The 19,363-nt window shown below is 40.6% G+C and overlaps 1 protein-coding gene across 2 annotated transcripts in view; it reads right to left on the bottom strand.

Annotated features, from left to right (window-relative positions):
• Positions 1 to 964: 964 nt before the first annotated feature.
• The window catches only part of GABRR3 (gamma-aminobutyric acid type A receptor subunit rho3), a 34,869-nt gene continuing 16,470 nt past the window's right edge, over positions 965 to 19,363 (bottom strand). Inside the window, exons 3-9 of one of the 2 annotated variants that reach the window (XM_054054598.1) lie at positions 18,185 to 18,252; positions 16,434 to 16,657; positions 11,398 to 11,480; positions 10,417 to 10,557; positions 7,591 to 7,743; positions 5,228 to 5,268; positions 965 to 4,078 (exon numbers count right to left, since the gene is read on the bottom strand). In XM_054054598.1, the coding sequence (XP_053910573.1) occupies positions 3,776 to 4,078; positions 5,228 to 5,268; positions 7,591 to 7,743; positions 10,417 to 10,557; positions 11,398 to 11,480; positions 16,434 to 16,657; positions 18,185 to 18,252 (1,013 nt within the window). In that variant the 3' untranslated portion in view covers positions 965 to 3,775. Of the gene's footprint in view, positions 4,079 to 5,071; positions 5,269 to 7,590; positions 7,744 to 10,416; positions 10,558 to 11,397; positions 11,481 to 16,433; positions 16,658 to 18,184; positions 18,253 to 19,363 lie in introns of both variants that reach the window. The other variant, XM_009557173.2, reaches the window with a different exon arrangement.

Raw genomic sequence — 19,363 nt, 5'->3', positions numbered from 1 at the left:
TTATATTAGGCATAAGTTAGTTACTAGAAGGACTTTTCAATGACAGATAAGAGAGAGGGCTGTGTTTCATCAGCAGCTTGTGGAGCAAAGTAATAGAGCCTTTCACATCTAAAATACTAGGTCAAATCCTTCCCTTTAGAGAAGATTGATTTGCAGTACGCTTCCTCCTTGCCATGTGGTTGCTGTTCACACAGTCATAACTCCTGCTTCCTTTGCACTAGCTGGATCTTTAGGAACAAACATTGTGATTCGCATAGGTTCATGAATGCATCCAGCAAACTCCTACATGCTGAACAGAGAGAATGGCAAAATATAATGCATGGAAAAGGGGGCTGGAGGACAGAAGAAGGCAAACACTACTCATCCTTATTAAATCCTTATTCCTTTACCACCTGGACCACTTTGGTTACCATCTGACCGAGACGTTGTCACTTGATCATGAAATACAGATTATCTCATGTATGAGTGGGTTACCAGAAGAGAGATTTTGCCAGTGGTGAATCCTAAGGTTATCCTAATTGTACAAACATGTATGAATTAGCAAATTTTAAGTTCTTCCATGAAGCACTTTTCTCTCATGGGGGTGTGACTTTTGAAGAGAAAGAAGACATTCTCTACTTTTTCTTAATTACATCACAGTGTCATTCAGCATTTAGGACACTTGGCAAAATTTACTGAATTGTGAATATTTTAGTGTAAATGCCTGCCAATAGTTGCGATATTCAAAGGTATGCATTTTCGTAGCTCTCTGAGAAGCAAGTCACTGATATGAAATTCTGCTCACTTGTTTCATGATAATTATAAAACTTTGAAGAATGAAGTAGTTCTCCAGGCTTAAAAGTTTGCATCACCTCGATTAAGACAGGATGTTTTCTCAATAGAGATGGGTGTAGCAGCAGATGCTAAAAATAGGGAGGCCACATCCTGCACCTCAGCGGGTCACAGGAGCCTTTAAAAGCTGTTATTTCTGTTCAAAAATGCACAAAGTACTCTCAGCGTAACTGCTTGAATGCCACTAGGATGAACACTCAAACAAATACATAATGGTTGTGATGTTTTAACTTTTAGTAAATGCTGTGGGAAGTAAAGCCCGTACGTTTGACTGCCTGTAAAACCAGCCACAAATACCCGCCGTGGGAAATAATTGTCAATACTTCTTTTTAAAGACTTTCATGCTGGTCTGTCTAGACAGATTGACTCAAAATGTTTCTTACCGTCCCTTTCTGGAAGATAACACAAGCTACAGATGAGGGTCATGTGAGTTCTAGTCAGCCCTCTAACCTCACTAAACAAAAAAACAATGTATTTAAGTACTGTTTGTTATTTTTCTCGCTGTTCCAATAAGCAATAGGTTTTTTTTAAGTATAATTGAATCTGATATCATCCTTGTCACTGCATTAAGACGACAGAAATTACCAGCTTGGCTGTAAAAGTATGCAGTGAAGTTTCATCATCATAGGATAATGTGCAATCTTCTTCACTATTATTATGATAAAACTTGCTATAGAGTATTCTCCATTGGGGGGGAACTCTTTGCCAACGGTTACATTCACAGTTGCAAAGTACCTAACAGTTTCCTCCATCCCAGCAAGCTGCAAAGCTTTTAGGCACATGTATAGGATGTGCTCAGAAGATAAATGCGGGCAGGAATCTCTTTTCCTCCACACTTCCATGTGTGGGTCTGTTTGCTGGACAGCCTACACGAGGCTTGGGCACGGTGCACTGCAGAACTTTTGCTGCAGCAGATCGTGTAAGAAATTTATGCGAGGGAGCTGATTTGGGTCAAGAAGCACATGGGTGTTTTTTCTGTTGGAGGCTGAGGATTCACTGTTGGCTACAGAACAAATATCTCTTCCCATAAGGCAGATAAAAAAAAATATGTGAAAACAATGGTGATATGTTAGTTTATGTGAAAAGTTTAGGACACACACATCTGGAGCGATTAGATGGGATCTTCTCAGGCAATCTGGAACATCTGTGCGGGATGCCTCCATAACGGCAGTGCAGTAACAAGGATGTCATGGTAATTTCTTTATGTATCTGTATTACATGTTGGCTCAGCTTGAGTTCTAGTGCGCTGTTGCTGTTGCCAGAGCCTGCATGTCCTTTGACTTTATGTTCCCAGCATTGTCATTCCTGGTATGGTTCTGCTTTCCATGACAGGATTTCCTGGAAGAGTATCAAAGCCATCTTAGCTCTGATCATTTGTTTGGCAGTGAACTGCCTGCCAAAGTACCCATTCAGTCCATCAGATTTCAATCACCTGGCATGCAGCGTGTCACCAGCTTCCCCAGCTCTGTAACTGGGAGCTTGACAAAAGTAGCTTTTTGATACAGTGAAGGACATCACCACACTATGAGCAAACAATATTAGAATAGGAAAATCAAGTAAACCAGAGAGTGGCTCAGGTTTTCAAATTTATTTCCATTTCCTAATTGTGAACAGGCGTTTACTTTGAGACATTTTTTGCCACCACAAATTATTGTTTTGAACCAAGTTTGTAAAATTTAAACTGGCTTCACTAAATGGCAGATAAACCCAAGAAATTAAAGTGGAAAATGTTTCTCGTTTGGGAAAGTTGCTAAAGTGATCTTGATTCTTTTCTGCAGTTATGAACACTATTTGTGTGTCCCCAAACATCCTTAATTCAACCTCCTTAGCCTGGAAGGATATTTCCATTCCGGATTCATCCAAGACTGACAGGATTCCTGTATATAGCTCTGTTTTGACACAGCTGCTTCCTTTTATTTCCTGGATGTCTCCATGTGGTGTGTTGAACTGTGCAAGGGATCAGTGCTGCAAGCAGGCGTGTGTAGCTTCTCCTCACTGTAACATTCAATCTCAAAAGCCATAAGGGGGCAGGGGCAAAACCTCAAGCTCATTTATGCAACATAAAGCCAAAGAACCAGATGCTGCTGAAGATACGTTTGTTTTTTTTCTTGATAAAGTTTTCTAAAACCTCTGCCTCAAAGCCTATGTTTCTGAAACAGACAGTTACGGAGAAAGCAGGTGATTACAGCAGGTCTACAGGAGTCACCAGTGTGGGGGTGTCACATGAGGGGCATAACTTTGTGCAGATGATGCTAGTCACCTACGTGGGAGGTGGCAGTAAGACACCGAGTGCATCAGGTCTGGGCTATTATTCCTGTGCTGTCTCAGGGACTAGGAATCAAGATTTCTCCAAAACAGAGGCCCTTCTCAGTGGTCCTGTGGAAAGTCAGGAACAGCTGACAGAGGGAGAGTTTTTCCTGAAGTGTTGATGATGCCCAGTGTACAAAGCCTCATTAGCTTTCCTTCCTGCTCCACTGCTAAGCTACGATTGTAAATAGTTACCATCTGAGGGCAAAGGCTGCTGAGGTGCATCTAGGTGGCCTAGCAAAATCAAAATGCAGCAACTGAAATAAAGTCAGGAGCTATTTGAAGACAGTTGGTGCTGACTGCCTACTAAAATGGGCCACAAGTGGAGAACAAACAGAAAGGCTGGCTAAAGAAGAATAGTTAGGTGGGAGCTGCTCTCTGTTTAGGTATGAATGTAACGAAGGACTCCATGTGCATTAGGTTGCCCCAGTGAAACATTGCATAGTCCAATTGAAAAAGAAAACAGATGATGAGACTTCTTCATTAACAGTTTTGCTGTGAACCACACCAGCCTTGGTATGACGCAGAAGTCTGGTTTGGAAACTTTTAACCATTTCCTCTAGTGCTGTTGCATTATTTTTGAAACACAATGCTACCCTCGTATGCAAAATAATGTCTACCTTATAATGATTTTTGTTCATAAGTACAAACCCCAGTAAAAAAAGTTGAACACAATATACACACTGGGAAATATAATCCTGGAATATGTGTCAATAACATGATTGTTCTGTAAAATAATCCTGCCCACATTTCCCTTCAGAGATCTCTTCCGCTTTATGCGAGTTGTATCCAAATCGGAGACGCTGGCTGCACGTGCCCGAGTCTCATCCTCTTCACAGTGGTCTGAGAAAGCAGTCAGGTCCATGTCCACATCCGTGTCATGAAAGCAGCCGTCGAAAGCCATTGCTTGCACTGCATCAATACTATACATTCCTGAAGCCTAGCAACAAAGAATAGTTATTCTGCTTCTAGCGGGAGCCATTTTAGTAAATTATAAATAAATAAAGCAGAAAACAAAGGAAGCTTTCTCTTTGGTGTTCTTCCCTCTATGGAGAGCATATGGAGAACAGCGCTATCTGACAGTATTGGGATCTGTGGGGCCTGCCCCCTCGCACAGGACTTAAGCGAGGAAGGGGATACATGTAATACAAAACACTCTTGCCTAATTATTGCCAGCTTCTGGCTGGCATTGTATGCCCTAGCTTCTGAAATCGAAAAATCAAACTGCCGTAGGTCTGCGTTGCTGATGTTGTGGGAAATTACTTCAAACATTTCCATAAGTATTTTTTTGATGGGGGTATCACACCATGTGAGCAACATATGCCCCCTTTTTTGTGGTTCCTCCCTTATGATATTCCAACAAATGAGTTTATATGGGGGGAATATGCTTGAAGCAAAGGTTTCAAGTGAGTGCTTCATAGAAAACAAATGTTTCACAAATGTTTGTGAAAATTTCTGCTTCAGGCACTTTCTGAAAATGACCTTGTCATTCATCATGGACAAAATGGCATCATTAAACACATCTTCCTAATTGAAAAATGGTGAAGCAGGAGAAGTAGACCCGCTCCACAGGGAACGGAAGGGAATATTACATGAGTGCATTCTGGGGTATATTTCAGAGACAGGAAAAATACCTTGATCAATAGGTATTTGAGAACAGAATGAAGGTTACCTTCTGCTAGGAGGGAGTGAAGGGTAAGTTAGGAGATGGAGTCCCTAACCTCTGCCCACAAGAAAAGGAAGGGAGAGAAAGCAGAGACCTTCACAAGATCTCAGACATGATACATTTCCTCCCTTCAGCCAAGTAAAGAAAAACGGGATATGCAGTGGAGTCACAAAAATGATTATGGTACTGTTACCACAGTGGCGTATCAGGATTATTCTTTGGCTTCTGTGATGCTTTCTGAAGGCAACAAAACACAGAGGATTGTACCTTGCCCTTTTTTTTGAGTTGCTTTCTCTCTTCAATTGTGGTGAGATAGTTTACTGCTGCATATTCGATGACAGACAGGAAGACAAAAAGGAAGCTGATCCATAAGTACACATCCACAGCCTTTATGTAAGACACTTGAGGCATTGAGGCACTTACTCCTGTCATGATGGTCGACATTGTCAGCACTGTAGTTATACCTGCCAAAGAAAAGGGGGAGGTTATCATAATACTGGCCAGCTGGTTCTGTTTAACTCATCACCATTGTTTGGACAGCACAGCTTTGTGAGGGCCTTTAACTTCATTGCACAGGCTCTGAAAAGAGGAGTGAACCATGAAGGGCCTATCACATACAATACCAAAACTAGTAAATCATCTCTAACTGCACGCACTGAGCAGAGAGGCAGCACACCAGGTTCAAACAGCAGGGACACAACACTGGTGATTCATCAGCATAAGGAACACATTTCTATGACAGCTTTAGGCACTATTATAGAGAAGTGAAAGTAGGTTTGTGGTCTTCCCTCACTTATCAGAGCCAGTCTGTCAGCTACCCAGTTTCTGGTAGCGGAGAGTCACTAAAAAATCATCAAGTTCCCTCCCAGACCCTGCTCAAATTGTACTTCTTGAGAAGATATATCAGCTTGTATGTCTCTGTCATAAATTCATGGCTTTCTAACAACCCTCTAGCATAAAAATGCTGTATCAATTGAAACTAAGAAATATTTTTTGTTTACCTGAGTGTGTCCAGAATTTCACACTCATCTTTTCATTCTCTCCTCTTATGTGCAGCTATTCATCTCATTTTGTTTTGCTCTATCTTGGAAAAAAAAACCCGCACCAATAGCCAGTGCTCAATCCAGGCCCAGCTTTTGAAGAAATGGATATAACGCTGGAAGTGAAGACATCTTAATAACACCTGTGAGATAGCACTGGCTGGTAGCAAGGCCTTTCAGGTGGGTCTCAGTAGAGCCTTTCTCCAGTTTTATGCTACTTCAAGTCCACCAGAATGAGTCCTCTCCCTCTCTGCAACTTCCTTATATTGAAGGATGCAGTTTGAAATATACTATATAAGACAAATCAATGTGTTTAAAATATGTATACTCTAGGGTAGGGAGCTAAGCTTTTTAAACTGTTATTAACATTGACAACAAATTTCGTATGCTTATGCTAATGAAATGTGCGTTATTCATAGCACTCCTGATGCATAACCTTCTGCAAAAATCCATATAGAAATTAAAAACATGATCAGCAAAACCTTGACAACATCACAAATGACCTACGGAGAATTAAAACTGTATTTTTAAAGATTAAATTAAATTTATTATAAATAAAAGGAATTTTTAGATGCATTAATAAAAGTAGGTAGGAGGTACCATAATTTGGTTTCAGAATAGCAAATAGATTTATATCTCATGTACTCATAGCTTTAGACTGTGCCAACAGAAGGGGATTTGAGATAGCTACAGTCCTATTTTTTCTAGATTGATACAGCTATAGATAAAAACTGAGGGCTCCCTCAGTACGTGCAGGTTTGTTTCTTAAACAAACATCCTCAAATTTTCACTTGTCTAATAAGTATGGGAACATACAGTTGGCTTCTGGGACTAGCATCAGAGAGAAAAGCAGCAACTTCTTTACTAATTCTTAAACTGACAGTTTAAGGATTCAAGTGCATTATGGTTACATTAGATATCTTAAGAAATTTCCATCAGGTCTTCACAGAGATGCTAATCTTTGATAAAAATGTATTCATTCCAAGTCCATCAGCATTAAATTCCCAACAAAGGCAGTCTTGAAGTGGTATCAACTGATTCATCACTGAGAAAGACAATGTTATAAAGAAAACCCACTGTAATTAGCCTTTTTCTCCTGAGCTGTGGTGTTCAGAACTAGAACTGTGGGAGCAGGAAGATGCCCAACTTACTCTTCAGCTTCCACCGGAGCCTGTGTGCCTTGCACACTGAAGGCACCAAAGCAAACGTTTTCAAGATCCCTAGCAAAGAAAGGCTTTTCTACATAGGACAAGTCAAGTTCCAAGTTGGTAGGAAGATATCAAATGTTTCCAGAGAAAAAGCAGAGATGCAAAGCTTTTAGATAGATTGTGCCATGCCTGTTAAGTATCTCTCAGGAACCATGGATCTGGTGAAGATATACCTGTAACTAGTTGTCACTGCTTGGAAGAGGGGAGGAGAAAACCCAACATGGTCTTTGGGAAAAGAAAAAAAAAAAAAAAAGTAAAATTCTACACCGGGAAATCTGCAGAATCATCCCTTTTTCCTTCTGTGGTATGTGAGCTATTTTCTAACATAGCAAAGCCAGTCTGAACAAACATCCCATTTCCAAATGTAGAGGTTAACTAAAAGAGTTTGCAATAGTGACAACAGTGGCAATAATAGTGTTGTTCAGGCAACTGCCTGGTACACTTGCACTTGTCTTGTGTGAACAGGGAGCTAAGGTAACTGAAAACCTCTCCCCTATCCATTCTGTGCTTCCCAAAAGAATTTACATTAAAGGTTTACCTAGTGATACCCTGGCAGGAACGGCTCTTCTGTCAATCCAAAATGAAACCCAAGACAGCATCACCATCAGCATGGCTGGGAAATAGGATTGTAGTACAAAAAAGAAAATATGTCTCCGGAGTGCAAAGTTTATAAAAAGTCGATTGTACCAGCCTATTGAAAAAAAAGAGAGAGGAACAGGTTGTGGGAGAAGAGAAGAGAGCTGTATTATTTGTGAGCTCTTTTTGCCTGCCCCTTCCTTCCAGTAGGAATGGTGTATCCACATCAGTAATAGTAAGTGTCTAACAAATATTGCCACCAATTTGGTTTTATATAGTGCTTTGCGAACTGTCCGCCATACATCATTAGCTGCCGCTGCCTTGGGAGTGAAGCATCACGACTGCATAAATAAAATACTAGATTATATTGAGTTAGCAAATTGGAAAAAAAAAAAAGTAAATAGACTTCAAGTGGAGCTGCCGGGAGAATACAGACAGAATATAATTGTCCAATCCAGCTAGGAGAGCAAAAGCAACACTCTGCTTGCCCCAAAAGGTACCCAGTAATAAGCAGCATCTCTTTCCTACGGTCAGACCTGTCTGCCTGCCCAGTGTTGACTTTAGAGGAAAGGGTGCCATCCAGTGGATTTTGGGGATATGCGCTCTGTGCAGGAAAGCAGGTGTGCTCTACCTCTTACCATGGGAGGGAAATGAGCTTCTACGAAAAGCAGACAAAAGCGGCTGACTGCACAGCATCGGCTTGTCCAGTACAAGCAGAGACATCAGTGAGCCTGTGTTGGGGCACTCATGCCATCACAAAAAGCAACTTTATTCAAAAAAATATCTCAACAATAACCTCATCTAATCTCAAACGCACACTGTGAGTTTTCAGTTGTGGAGATTTTTGGTTTTAGAAGTTATTGTCTCCAAAATGAATTGAAATTGGTGCTCCTTTGAAAGCCAGGGAACTTAAAAAGCCTTGAATGGTATGCATGTGTAGTTCACTGAGATTTATAGGAAAGGATATGTAGAACTGAAACTGCATAAGGCTGCTTTGTGAGCATCACTTTTGTCCATTTTTCACCTAAGACTCTCCAGGGGAGACAGGTGCCATTACAGTTGTGCTGACTGATCCCCACTATTACTTACTTCAGGGCGTGGAGTCTGTGCATTATCATTTTCTTCTAATAAGAAGTAAAATACAAGAACAAGAGAAAGTGGAACCTCTTGACCGAAACAAAACCTCAAAGCCAAAGAAAAACGTATGTCTACAAACAGTGGTGTTCCAATGAACAGACATGGTACCAGCATTATTCAGCTACTCATTCAGGTATCCAGTGGTTCCTGCAACTTAAAAACAAGTCTTTCACCTTTGCCCTGCTGAATAAGCTCATCATCAAAACATCCTAGTGTAAGCATTAAGCAGTTACACTTCAAAAAGTAAAAGTTGCTGCTGTGGAGGTGCTGCAAAGGCCCAAGTACAGGGGTGGTACGAGGTTATGCTGTTGTGCGCAAGGCCATATTTGCTTGCCTAAGTGTTTTTTATGAGAACAGCAAGGCAGAGAGAAGCCAGTTGAGTTCCTGGAACCCAGTTTCAACACACAGTGATAGCAGTTTGGTGGAAAATATCCCAGTCTCCTTCTTGCAACAAGGACAAATGTGACGTAGCTCTCAGCAAGGCACAGTTATGACAGTAAGGTATCACTTGCCCTCTTCTCACATGACAGTGGCTATTGAAAGCTGGAGCTCTGTTCTTAGCTCATACACGAGCAAGAGATAAGGATGGAGAACCTGATTAAGCTGTGAATTCCTCACTGCTTAGGCTGCATCATAATTTAAACTGGAATTTCTGCATTCAATATCAGCCATCACAAACTTGAAAGACTCTTTTTTAATGCAAAGGGAAGCTATCCTGTAAAGAAAATGCAGTAAATAAGTCTGTTTGCAGCTTTCCTGTATGTATTAAAGACTTTTTTTCCCAAAGGGTTATGCATTTCATCACATTATATGGAATTATGCTGGAAAGTAAAGTGGCAAGCGTGCTGTTTTATCTGGTTAAAACCATATGGTTAGACTACTTACATAGAAAGGTATTTCAAAATCTATAATTGCATGTACAAATATAAAGAAAATAAAAACCACTTGCATGAAATCAAGACTACAATAAACTCCTAAAGCCTTATGCAGCTTGCCAGGAAGTATAGTTCAAGATCTATAGGGAAAAATAAAAACCTGTCTGGGGCAGATAGCTGTATTTAAACAATGTAAAACTGACATAAAGGGAATTATTTTTTTTTCTACAACTTTTTTGTAGAAACGTGGAACATTAAGCAAACCATGAATTAAACCTCAATACGTTATAAATGTTCTCATGCAGAAATCATATAGTTAGTAGGCTTTTAATGACATTTTACAGATCCAAAAGTGAGGAGATTTTAGACAATAAAACATAGTGGCGTCCTTATTTGCTTTCTAGTACTTGACCCTTTAGAGTTTGCGTTTTCAAGCTTTTCTATATAACCCGGACTCAAAGATCCCTGTAAACCCAATATTCCAACAGCTTTCAGAGAAGCACTGTGATTTCTCAAAAGCCCACAACAGCATATATTTCGTTATTGTGCATTTTTAAAGGTTCTTTTTGTCAGATGTTAAGTTACAAGTATTATTATAGACTCTTCTATTATAGAACTGAGGACATAGGCCAACAGACCAGGATGACTGATAGACCTCATTTAAACTGATATCTCAGCAGTAACAGTCATTTATTAGCAACAAATTTAAATGTGAAAGACATTCTGCATGTTTGTGTCCTGCCCTTCTCTCTTCTCGTGACAAGGGCTTACTATACCAGTACTGCTGTAAAATGCTAGTCCACTGGAAGCACTGAATTCTTCGATGAAAAACTGGGAGAGGGAGATGTGCTCATCTGTACTTAAGGACTTGTTTCCATGTTTCCAGTATAACATCAGATCATCTTCATTGTATGCATCTATGAGAAAGTAAAAACTGAATCACCTCTTCTGCTGGAATAATGTTTTGGTTTTCTTGACTTAGCAACAGGAGAGCATGTAAACAATTTGGCAAAACCTCAAAGAAACAGTGTTTTTCACATCTTTGTTAATTGACATGTCAAAAAATTGCAAAGACCATTTTCCATCTCATTCCAAGTAGAGCCCAGTCCTGTACCCTGTCAGCAGCTTACCTGACAGATGGGGACATGGGCATGTTCAAGGTCACAGGGCACATAGGATCAGAGCTCTGGAGCTGCCACACCAAGCAGACTGCCTGAACGCTGGGATCTGTTCTCTTTTCCAAGATTAAACACAGACCGTCATCCCAGTTTTAGTCACAATCCAAGCAAGAATAAATTTTGAGGTCTCAAAAGGCTCTGCAAAACAGAATTACCTTTCGTTGTCCAGCTCTACAGCTTACTACAACCAACTGGGTCAGGGGTCAGAAAGCAGATATTTCACAGTAGCACAAGGCACTCATTTTCATTTTTCCATGAGGTCAAATATTGACGTGTTATTTTACTTTCAACTTGCACTTTTTTTTTTTCTCAGAAGAAAACACCATTTCTGATAGAGGAAACATTTTTCAATTTAGGCCTTGGACAATAGACCCAGTCTAAACAAAGCAGGGTGCATCACGGGTTTACTATCTTCCCAAAGCTCACTGAGTTCTGGAAAGATCTCAAGCTGGCCACAGTTTAATATGGACAAGTTGAATGGTTCAGGTCACACATCACAGTAAGTGAAAAAGGTATTATGAACAAGATGAGGTGCTGGTAAGAATGCACGTGTGAAGAACAGGTATGAATTAAACTTACAGCTTTCCAGTTCTAACGAACAGTTCTGAGTGTCCAGAGGAAACCTACTGAAATCCATGAAACACATAGCAGAAACTGTTATTCTGCAGAAAGGAAGAGAAAAATAGAAATTTAATTAAAAATGTCATACTTCCTTAGGGTCGTGCAGACATCTTTGTGAGATCCCCAACCAATTGGCTGTTTAGAATCCTAATGATTGCATTTTTCTACTTTTTTAGATGCTTCTAAAATTACTTCGAGATAGTGAGATAAAACTACATCAGTGAGAGGCGTGTTTTTAAAATATAAATAGTCTTGCTTATTAAGTACATTACCTTCAATTTTTAAACCCATTACTGGCCTGATCCTTCGTTAGCCTTTCACACATTTCACTTTGAAGGGTTACACTTATGAAAATTAACAAGGAGAGCTCACATTTCTTGACTGGATTTCTCATGGACTGAAGTAGATAATATTACAGATTAGAGCAAATATTATTCCAACCATGGTTTTCCCAGCTAAAGTGTTTATAATATTTAATTGCATAAAAAGATAACCTGCAATTTCTGGGAGTCTACTCTCCTCTTCAACACCATGGAAATGCCTTATACTCTAAAAAGCTTAAGGGAACCTAGGCAAAGACATTATTTTGCATTCCACCTGCTTTTCACAAATGTTTAGAAGGTAAATATGCCTTGGCATTTTAACCAATAAACAAAAAAAGGCTAGAGGCAGAAATTTCAATATAGTAAATATTGCCAGATCTCCTTTTCTTGTCCCAGCTTGCATGTCATTTGATGGTTTAGTTTGACTTTTCAGTTTTTCCAAAGCTGAATCCTACAAGGACTTAAATGATAAGGAATATACTGGGTATACAAGTGATCTTTGAAAATCTGTGAACGGTAATCACACCGCAGCTGAATTTTTACAAGTGAATGATTTTACTGGCTTGAAATGAGATAGTAAGTGGTAAGTCTTTAAAATCATGCATAAGATTTCCAACTATGGTTGTCATTTCTGTCTTTTAGTTATTGACTAAAGGATCAGGGGAAGAACAAGAAAATACTGATTGAAACAAAAACATTATTTTAGCAACAAATCTGAATTTTTGTTCTGCTTTGCTTCAATAAAATCATGGAAGCCAGGCACTGAAGAAAAGCTGTGGAATATGCAGATTTCTTGCACATAAGTATTTGGAATGTAATTTACCCACTGTGTGTAAAACTGGCAATACAAAAATGGTGTTTCAATGATCATCTGATCCATTAGGAACATATGCATTAACACCACTCAGGCTAGAAACACATTGTTTCATCTTAATAATTTTAATAATTTAATAATTAAGCTATTATTAAAAAAAATAGCTTTGCTATTGACTGGTACAGGAAGGTGAGGTTGTCTGCAAACTCTCCTGTCAGAGCAAGGAGGAGCCACCCAATACACACCATCTGGTAGTGCAGGGTTAGGGGAAAATAACAGGGAGCAGAGAGGAAAAGGGCAAGGAAGAAAGGTAGAGCACCAGCTTGCAAATGTGCTGTAAGACACAGGGCAAGGGCTCCCATCACAGAGAGGATTCTGAGCAATGAGCAAACGTAGCAAACTGATTCACAGTGTGTCTGTCCTTCAGCTCTACCTCCTCCTTCTTCTTCCCTCTCATCTCACTTTTTCCTCTCCATTTCTGTCCTTACCATCACGTGCACCCTTCTGTTTCTAACTATTCGTGCACAATTTCTCACTGTTAATCTTGATGATGCTTTACCTCTCCAGCAAGCTGACAGAATGGGTTTGCCCATCTTCTGTCTCTTCACCACTCTCTTCCTTCCCCCAGCTGAATGTATGCCATACCCCTCACATGGACAGCCACGGCTGTAAGCCTTAATGTAGTTCCTCTGATCCTCCTCTCTCTCATGAAGCTTGAAAATGAATATAGCAATAAAACACATACTTCACCTCATTGTTTCTTACTGGTCAGTGTGATTCCTGAACATACACTATCTAAAGTAGTGTACAGCTGTTGTGAAGGTTTCTGCATGTCTTCATGAGAGGGTAGATAAATCCATTACTTGTTGGAACAATTATAGAATCATAGAATCATTTGGTTGGAAAAGACCTTTGAGGTCATTGAGTCCAACTGTATCTGTCCATTACCAAACCATATCACTGAACACCTTGTCTACCCATCTTTTAAGTACCTACAGAGATGGTGACTTAACCACTTCCCTGGTTAGCCCAATTCAGTGCCTGAGAACCCTCTCTGTGAAGAAATTATTCCTAAAATATCTAATCTTATCCTCCCCTGATGCAACTTTAGGCCATTCCCTCTATCACTTTTTACTTGTGAGAAGAAACCAACGCCCACGTCACTACAACCTCCTTCCAGGCAACTGTAAACAGTGAGAAGATCTCCCCTTAGCCTCCCTTTCTCTGGGCTAAACAATCCCAGTTCTCTCAGCCGCTCCTTATAAGACTTGTTCTCCAGCCCTTTCAACAGCTTCGTTGCTCTTCTCTAGGTATGCCAGCACCTCAATGTCCTTCTTATAGTGAGGAACCCAAAACTGAACACAGGGTTTGAGGTGCGGCCTCACCAGTGCTGAGTACAGCGGAAGGGTAACTTCCCTGGACCTGCTGGCCATGCTGTTTCTGGTATGAGCCAGGATGCTGTTGGCTTTCTTGGCCACGTGGGCACCCTGCTGGCTCATGTTCACTTGGCTGTCATTGAGCACCTCCAGGTTCTTCTCTGCCAGGCAGCTTTCCACCCACTCTTCCGCAATCCTGTAGCACTGCATGGTATTGTTGTGTTCCAAGAGCAGGACCCAGCACTTGTTGAACCTTATATTGTTGGCCTCAGCCCATTGATCCATCCTGTCCAGATACCTCTGTAGATCCTCCCTACCCTCAAACAGATCAGCACTTCCTTCCAGCTTAGTGTCATCTGCAAACTTTATCACATATCCAAAATCTCAAGTACTTGCATAAATCTTCACACTACCCACATTACATGAAATATCACATCTGTGCACAGGCCTAGTTAGTGACAAACCGAAGAATCGTGAGTACATGCAAGAGAACTGGGTGATCAGGCCCAGTCAACATGCGTTTATGAAAGGCAGATCTTGCCAAACTAACCTGATCACCTTCTATGACAAAATCACTCGACTACTGGATGGGGGAAAGGCTGTGGATGTAGTCTTCTTGGACTTCAGTAAAGCCTTTGACACAGTTTCTCACAGCATTCTGCTTCAGAAACTGTCAGCCTCTGGCCTGGATGGGCGCACACTCTCCTGGGTTGAAAACTGGTTGGATGGCCGGGCCCAGAGAGTGGTGGTCAATGGAGTTAACTCCAGCTGGAGGCCAGTCACAAGTGGGGTTCCTCAGGGCTCGGTACTGGGTCCAGCCCTGTTCAATGTCTTTATCAATGACCTGGATGAAGGCATTGAGTGCACCCTTAGCAAGTTTCCAGATGACACTAAGCTGGGTGGAAGTGTGGATCTGCTGGAGGGTAGGGAGGCTCTGCAAAGGGATCTGAACAGGCTGGACTGCTGGGCTGAGACCAATAGCATGAGGTTCAACAAGGCCAAATGCCGGGTCCTGCGCTTGGGGCACAACAACCCTATGCAGTGCTACAGACTCGGGGAAGAGTGGCTGGAGAGCTGCACGGAGGAGAAGGACATGGGGGTAATGGTTGACAGCTGAATGAACATGAGCCAGCAGTGTGCCCAGGTGGCCAAGAAGGCCAATGGCATCTTGACTTGTATCAGAAACGGTGTGACCAGCAGGTCCAGGGAGGTTATTCTCCCTCTGTACTCGGCACCGGTGAGACCGCACCTTGAGTACTGTGTTCAGTTCTGGGTCCCTCACCACAAGAAGGATGCTGAAGCCTGGAGCGTGTCCAGAGAAGAGCAACGAAGCTGGTGAGGGGGCTGGAGAACAAGTCTTGTGAGGAGTGGCTGGGGCAGCTGGGGTTGTTTAGCCTGGAGAAGAGGAGGCTGAGGGGAGACCTTATTACTCTCTACAACTACCTGAAAGGAGGTTGTGGAGAGGGAGCTGGCCTCTTCTCCCAAGTGACTGAGGACAGGACAAGGGGGGATGGCCTAAAGCTCCGCCAGGGGAGGTTCAGGCTGGATATCAGAAAAAAATTCTTCACAGAAAGAGTCATCAGGCAGTGGAACAGGCTGCCCAGGAGGTGGTCGAGTCACCTTCCCTGGAGGTGTTTAAGGAACGGGTTGATGAAGTGCTTAGGGACATGGTTTGAGGGAGTGTGGGAATGGTTGGACTCGATGATCCAGTGGGTCCTTTCCAACCTGGTGGTTCTGTGATTCTGTGATTCTGCAATGCACAAATCTCAGAGCATTTACCCTAGGGGGAAAGTTCCTCTGATAAAACTTTTTCTGTTACATCATCCAAATCTGCTTCATAAAGAAAAGTAATAACATGTAGGTAGAAGAGAGACGCATTTAATGACCTTGCTGTTCCAGTCCTGGAATTGCTGTTTCACTTTCCAGTTCCTTGTATTCACACAACAAGCATGTCTACATTGGTGGTATCAGCACCAATAATCTGCTCTCTTTGCCTATCTGGAGCCCCAGTTAATATGAATGGCATGTTTACAGGTGTCCGTGGTGAAAACAGCTGAGACAGACAGATTTAAAAGACTCAAGGGAAAAAAAAATCTCATATTTGTTCTTTGCTAATAGTTTTGGGCTTTACTGCACTCAACAGCAAAACTACTGCAATATTGCTAAACTACTGCCAATGAATTAACACTTGATAAACTTCAGTGCTATTTACAACAGATTAACAAAGCCTGCCATTGTCCTGTGACAAGAAACAATATAGAAAAATATGACAGAAAAACATGTTCTCTATACATTATCAATCCTAACTTTATTTTCCCACTGGTACACTTGTCATCAGTGCCCATAATCTGGTGCCAAGGGATTAATGCCAGTCCGGTACTGGAATCTTAACTGCAAGTAATCCCACTAATTTCTCATTGTACAGACTATTGGTCCACACTTGCAGTCATATATTTTCTTATAGAAGGGTATTGTTCTTACCGTAGACTGAAGAGCACATTGCCATCAGGGTATACTCGGATCATGATGTTTTCCACAGTTGTATCATGAATGAAAGATCTTTTGGAGTGTACAAAAAATACATCAGGTACCCAGATCTTTTTTATCAGTCTTCCATCAAAAGTCATACTTTTGTTTTTGTTACTATGAAATGAAAGTCTCTCATCCTTCCAGTAATGTCTGAGATATAAAGTCATTGTGAAGTCCTTTGTTTAATTAAAAATAAAAGAAGACAACACTTGTTTTATTCACATACAATAGGAAACAGTGCAAAGTAATCAACTCATGCAAAGGATCAGTTCCTTCTCTGGACATCATCTGAAGGAACCTCAATGAGATGAACCAAATGCCACTCAATGAGATTAAATATAGATTAGAACTACCTCTGAGATACTGGCTGCTTGCCTTGTTGCTTTCATACTTCATTTATACTCAAATAATACTTCTAAAGATGTCAGTGGCCAGCTGGACTAAAGATTTCAGTGGCCAGCTGGACTAGACCATCAAAGAAGTGATAAAGAAACTTTAAAACCCAGAAGGGTTTTTAAAGGGTTATTTCCTTGGAAATATTCACAAGCTTTTCCCAGGACCGTGGTTCGTTTACAAAGGGATTAATTTGAGTTCTTCATGAGCATTAGGTCAATTTGTAAAATCCATTAATTTGTACATTTTGTACAAATATTGCACAGCAGTTTTAAATTTGTACATTTATGAATGAAATGCACCATAAAGGAAAATATAGTTAAGTCCATAAGGGTAAACAATTAACTATTACAAGAATTATATATTTTAAAGGTGAAAGATTGTTACAAATGTTGTATCATCCTATTTAGAGAAATAACATGACTGCAGATATGCATCTGGAAAGAGAGAGATAGAGGATGCTGCAAACCCAGTCTGAGCTTCTGCACAGCCTGACTGCTCTGTGATCACCTATATAACTTTTCATTAATAGGCAAACATAATTTATCTCAGTAGAACAATTATTTCTGATAAGTATACTAGGAGGATACTTAGGTCTTTCCCTGTAATCTGATTTTATGATTTGGGTAGGTTTGCAAAGGAATGCAGGGGTTCACACTGACAGTTTCCAGTGCAAGCTCAACACCTACAACTAGAGCTATGCTTACGGTGAAAAGATAATGTAAATGAGATCTCTTCACAAAATCGACATGCCCTGCTATTCCAGGATGCAGGAACTTGGCACTAATGTCTGAGTGGCATTATTAGTGACCATTTCAGCTGAGGAACTGAGCCTGCATTCCAATGGTACCGGTCCTTGATTGCAGAGAGGGCCTCTCCTTTCTAGGACCATTCCGGGAACTGAACTTGATATTTCCATTTGTTATGACCACAGCTCTACCCGTGCCAGAAATAATGGCAATATTCAGATCTGCATAAGCAAAGGAAGCAAAGGACCTGAAGGCTCATCATCTAATGTGCAGAGCACTAAGAGTTCATGTAGAAGCCCATGGGGCTTACTGAATGACTGGCATTTTCAAATCAGAGCACTATCCAATCTAATCTGTTCCTCTTCCCCAGGGAGAAGTTCAACGTGCTCTTACGTAACACTTACAAGTTTAAATGAGAATGGCTTGCATGCTTCAAGGTAAAGTTCTGCTCTTTAAGATTTGCTTTCTTTAACTCTATTATTCTATATCATCCCTCTGGATGTTTCTGAGATGCTGAATTTTGCCTGAAATTATTTATTCCAGTTCTTCTAACCAACTTACCATGTCAACTTCAGATATGCTGTCAATGCTTTCTACCTGCACATCAATGCCCACAGGTATTGGCGACCCTTCAATGTAACAGAATGAAAGAGTGATGAAGACCATAAATCCATATTTTTAAAAGGAAAACTCTTCATTATCAACATACAGGGAGTACCCCATCCTGGCATTTACTGTGGACTGTCCACCTCCACCTTAGTACACTGAATGAGAAAGTCCATGGCAACAAAGTAAAACCCAATGCTAAACAATTGTAATAATAAGTACAAAATCTTCAGTGATCTTTTTGCAGCCAGACTAGTTGTTATTTGACATTGCAGTTTGGACAGCAGTGACAGGTTCCTTGTGATGCCAAACCTAATGTAACACTTGGAGTCCTATTTAGAACTGTCACAGGGAAAAGCTGGGTAAATATATCAAATATAAAAAGATTGCAAAGCTTATTTAGCAGTTCCACTGCTTATTGCCACACTTATAAAATAAATATCTATTACACCTCCTAATTACCTTTAGTTACTTAACTACTTACAGTTTGGCATCGATATTAGTGAGAAAGGATTGCTTGCTCAGTGCCTCATAAGGGAAAAGCTGTACACATACTAAGCATGTTCTGTGATGGAGTGTTGTGTGTTACTGAATACATAATTTATCAAGTACATAACATACCAAACTGCACTAGGTGACTTTATTTTATATCCTATCCCACCGTTTTATGCCACTGAAAAGGCTGTGAGTTTATAACACAATGGGATCTGAACAAACAAATTATAAAACCATATTTGCATTTTTACAATGAAGTGACTATAAATGAATTAAAAATTACAGCAAAATACAAATTTATTTCCTGTCTTTTCAGTGTACAGTATCTAGAATGAAGGACATAGTTCTATACTGGTTATCTACCTGTGTAATTTTCAGCAAGCAAGTCATTCCACTAAAAGAATTTGCTAATCGCTTCCTTACAGAGGAAGGAGAGGAGAGAAATGTGCTCATATGTGTGTTTACATCTCCCTCCTAACGAATATTCTGCATTTAGCATGAAAATCTATAGTAGTTATTGTACATGGGATTCCAATCACATTTGTTAAAAACAGTCAGTTAAAATATTCTTAAAGCACACATTTAAAATAACCCGCTACACACCATGTATACAAGGAGGTGTGAACAGCAGAAGATAGA

This window comes from Cuculus canorus, chromosome 1 (genome assembly GCF_017976375.1).
Source record: "Cuculus canorus isolate bCucCan1 chromosome 1, bCucCan1.pri, whole genome shotgun sequence".
In the NCBI taxonomy this organism is placed as follows: domain Eukaryota; kingdom Metazoa; phylum Chordata; class Aves; order Cuculiformes; family Cuculidae; genus Cuculus; species Cuculus canorus.
This window is presented reverse-complemented; position numbering and strand designations above follow the sequence as displayed.